This window comes from Schistocerca gregaria, unplaced genomic scaffold (genome assembly GCF_023897955.1).
Source record: "Schistocerca gregaria isolate iqSchGreg1 unplaced genomic scaffold, iqSchGreg1.2 ptg001641l, whole genome shotgun sequence".
Taxonomy (NCBI): Eukaryota; Metazoa; Arthropoda; class Insecta; order Orthoptera; family Acrididae; genus Schistocerca; species Schistocerca gregaria.
In genome coordinates, this window is record NW_026062910.1 from 3,897 (window position 1) to 7,981 (window position 4,085).

The following is a 4,085-nucleotide window of genomic DNA, read 5'->3' on the forward strand; positions in this document are numbered from 1 at the left end:
AGGCTGCACTCCATGTGAATGCCTGCACTGCATACGAAGGCTGTACTCCATGCTGATGCTGCTGTAGTTGTGAAGGGGTGCACCCCATGCGACTGATGCACTCCTTGCGAAAGCTACACTCCATGCCAATGTTGCACTCCATTTTGAAGGCTACACTCCATGTGAAGGCTTCACTCCATGTGAAGGCTGCACTCCATGTGAAGGCTGAAAACCATGCAAAGGCCACACTCCAAGCAAAGGCGGCTCTCTTTGCGAAGGCTGCACTCCATGAAAGGGCTCCACTCCTTGCGAATGCTGCACTCCTTGCGGATGCTGCACTCCTTGCGAATGCTGTACTCCTTGCAACGGCAGTACTCCTTGCAAAGGCTGCAATGCATGTGAAGGCTGCATTCCTTGCGAAGGCTGAACTCCTTGCAAAGGCTGCACTCCTTGCAAATTCTGCACTCCTCGCAAAGGCTCCACTCCTTGCAAAGGCTGCACTCCTTGTAAAGGAAAGCTCATCTTTTGAGGACAAGACACATTGTGGCTGCACTCCATGTGAAGGCTGCACTTCATGTGTAGGCTGCACTCCATGTGAATGCCTGCACTACATACGAAGGCTGTACCCCATGCGAATGCTGCTGTAGGTGTGAAGGCTGCACCCCATGCGACTGATGAAGTCCTTGCGAAGGCTACACCCCATGCCAATGTTGCACTCCATTGGGAAGGCTACACTCCATGTGAAGGCTTCACCCCATGTGAAGGCTGCACTCCATGTGAAGGCTGAAATCCATGCAAAGGCCACACTCCATGCAAAGGCGGCACTCCTTGCGAAGGCTGCACTCCATGCGAAGGCTCGACTCCTTGCGAATGCTGCACTCCTTGCGAATGCTGCACTCCTTGCGAAGGCTTGTACTCCTTGCGAAGTCTGCAATGCATGTGAAGGCTGCATTCCTTGCGAAGGCTGCACTCATTGCAAATGCTGCACTCCTTGCAAAGGCTGCACTCCTTGCAAAGGCTCCACTCCTTGCAAAGGCTGCACTCCTTGTGAAGGAAAGCTCATCTTTTGAGGACAACACACCTTGTGGCTGCAGTCCATGTGAAGGCAGCACTCCATGCGAAGGCAGCACTCCATGTTAAGGCTGCACTCCATGTGAAGGCTGCATTCCATATGAATGGCTGCATTCCATGTGAAGGCTTCACTCCATGTGAAGGCTGCACTCCATGTGAAGGTTGAAATCCATGCAAAGGCCACACTCCATGCAAAGGCGGCACTCTTTGTGAAGGCTGCACTCCATGCAAAGGCTGCACTCATTGCGAAGGCTCCACTCCATGCGAATGCTGTATTCCTTGCGAATGCTGCACTATTTGCGAAGGCTGTACTCCTTGCGAAGGCTGCAATGCATGTGAAGGCTGCATTCCTTGCGAAGGCTGCACTCCTTGCAAAGGCTGCACTCCTTGCAAAGGCTGCACTCCTTGTGAAGGAAAGCTCATATTTTGAGAACAACACACCTTGTGGCTGCAGTCCATGTGAAGGCAGCACTCCATGTGAAGGCAGCACTCCATGCGAAGGCAGCACTCCATGTGAAGGCTGCACTCATTGCGAAGGCTCCACTCCATACGAATGCTGTATTCCTTGCGAATGCTGCACTCCTTGCGAAGGCTGTACTCCTTGCGAAGGCTGCAATGCATTTGAAGGCTGCATTCCTTGCGAAGGCTGCACTCCTTGTGAAGGCTGCACTCCTTGCAAAGGCTGCACTCCTTGCAAAGGCTGCACTCCTTGTGAAGGAAGGCTCATATTTTGAGAACAACAAACCTTGTGGCTGCAGTCCATGTGAAGGCAGCACTCCATGCGAAGGCAGTACACCATGTGAAGGCTGCATTCCATATGAATGGCTGCACTCCATGTGAAGGCAGCACTTCATGTGTAGGCTGCACTCCATGTGAATGCCTGCACTACATATGAAGGCTGTACCCCATACAAATGCTGCTGTAGGTGTGAAGGCTGCACCCCATGCTACTGATGCACTCCTTGCGAAGGCTACACTCCATGCCAATGTTGCACTCCATTGCGAAGGCCACACTCCATATGAAGGCTTCACTCCATGTGAAGGCTGCACTCCATGTGAAGGCTGAAATCCATGCAAAGGCCACATTCCATGCGAAGGCTGCACTCCATGTGAAGGCCGCACTCCTTGCGAAGGCTCCACTCCTTGCGAATGCTGCACTCCTTGCGATGCTGCACTCCTTGCTAAGGCTCTACCCCTTGCGAAGGCTGCAATGCATGTGAAGGCTGCACTCCTTGCGAAGGCTCCACTCCTTGCGAATGCTGCACTCCTTGCGAATGCTGCACTCCTTGCAAAGGCTGTACTCCTTGCAAAGGCTGCAATGCATGTGAAGGCTGCATTCCTTGCAAAGGCTGCATTCCTTGCAAAGGCTGCACTCCTTGCAAAGGCTGCACTCCTAGCAAGGGCTCCACTCCTTGCAAAGGCTGCACTCCTTGTGAAGGAAAGCTCATCTTTTGAGGACAACACATTGTGGCTGCAGTCCATTTGAAGGCAACACTCCATGCGAAGGCAGCACTCCATGTGAAGGCTGCACTCCATGTGAAGGCTGCATTCCATTTGAATGGCTGCACTCCATGTGAAGGCTGCACTCCATGTGAAGGCTGCACTTCATATGTAGGCTGCACTCCGTGTGAATGCCTGCACTACATACGAAGGCTGTACCCCATGCAAATGCTGCTGTAGGTGTGAAGGCTGCACCCCATGCGAATGATGCACTCCTTGCGAAGGCTACACTCCATGCCAATGTTGCACTCCATTGCGAAGGCTACACTCCATGTGAAGGCTTCACTCCATGTGAAGGCTGCACTCCATGTGAAGGCTGAAATCCATGCAAAGGCCACACTCCATGCGAAGGCTGCACTCCATGCGAACGCCGCACTCCTTGCGAAGGCTCCACTCATTGCGAATGCTGCACTTCTTGCGAATGCTGCACTCCTTGCGAAGGCTGTACTCCTTGCGAAGGCTGCAATGCATGTGAAGCCTGCACTCCTTGCAAAGGCTCCACTCCTTGCGAATGCTGGACTCCTTGCGAATGCTGCACTCCTTGCAAAGGCTGTACTCCTTGCAAAGGCTGCAATGCATGTGAAGGCTGCATTCCTTGCGAAGGCTGCACTCCTTGCAAACGCTGCACTCCTTGCAAAGGCTGCTTTCCTTGCAAAGGCTCCACTCCTTGCAAAGGCTGCACTCCTTGTGAAGGAAAGCTCATCTTTTGAAGACAACACACCTTGTGGCTGCAGTCCATGTGAAGGCAGCACTCCATGTGAAGGCTGAAAACCATGCAAAGGCCAACTCCATGCTAAGGCGGTACTCTTTGCGAAGGCTGCACTGCATGCAAAGGCTCCACTCCTTGCGAATGCTGCACTCCTTGCAAATGCTGCACTACTTGCGAATGTTGCACTCCTTGCGAAGGCTGTACTCCTTGCGAAGGCTGCAATGCATGTGAGGGCTGCACTACTTGCGAACGCTCCCCTCCTTGCGAATGCTGCACTCCTTGCGAATGCTGTACCCCTTGCAAAGGCTCTACTCCTTGCAAAGGCTGCAATGCATGTGAAGGCTGCATTCTTTGCGAAGGCTGCACTCCTTGTAAAGGCTGCACTACTTGCAATGGCTGCACTCCTTGCAAAGGCTCCACTTCTTGCAAAGGCTGCACTCCTTGAGAAGGTAAGCTCATCTTTTGAGGACAAGACACATTGTGGCTGCAGTCCATGTGAAGGCAGCACTCCATGCGAAGGCAGCACTCCATGTGAAGGCTGCACTTCATGTGAAGGCTGCATTCCATATGAATGGGTGCACTCCATGTGAAGGCTGCACTCCATGTCAAGGCTGCACTTCATGTGTAGGCTGCACTATATGTGAATGCCTGCACTACATACGAGGGCTGTACCCGATGCAAATGCTGCTGTAGGTGTGAAGGCAGCACCCCATGCGACTGATGCACTCCTTGCGAAGGCTACACTCCATGCCAATGTTGCACTCCATTGGGAAGGCTACACTCCATGTGAAGGCTTCACTCCATGTGAAGGCTGCACTCCATGCGAA

At 52.9% G+C, this 4,085-nt stretch overlaps 1 protein-coding gene across 1 annotated transcript; it reads right to left on the bottom strand.

The window, feature by feature from the left end:
- Positions 1-728: 728 nt before the first annotated feature.
- LOC126333796 (uncharacterized) lies at positions 729-2,531 on the bottom strand. The gene is made up of 2 exons (XM_049996766.1): positions 1,492-2,531; positions 729-1,023 (listed from the first exon to the last, which is right to left on the bottom strand). The coding sequence occupies exons 1-2, from the start codon at positions 2,529-2,531 to the stop codon at positions 729-731; spliced, it is 1,335 nt and encodes a 444-aa protein (XP_049852723.1).
- Positions 2,532-4,085: the final 1,554 nt, after the last annotated feature.

Excerpts from the sequence above, each read along its gene's own strand:
- LOC126333796 (XM_049996766.1), bottom strand. The coding sequence starts at position 2,531 with ATGGACTGCAGCCACAATGTGTTGTCCTCAAAAGATGAGCTTTCCTTC. Across the intron at positions 1,024-1,491 it reads ACATGGACTGCAGCCACAAG|GAGTGCAGCCTTTGCAAGGA; the intron begins GTGTGTTGTTCT and ends TTCCTTCACAAG.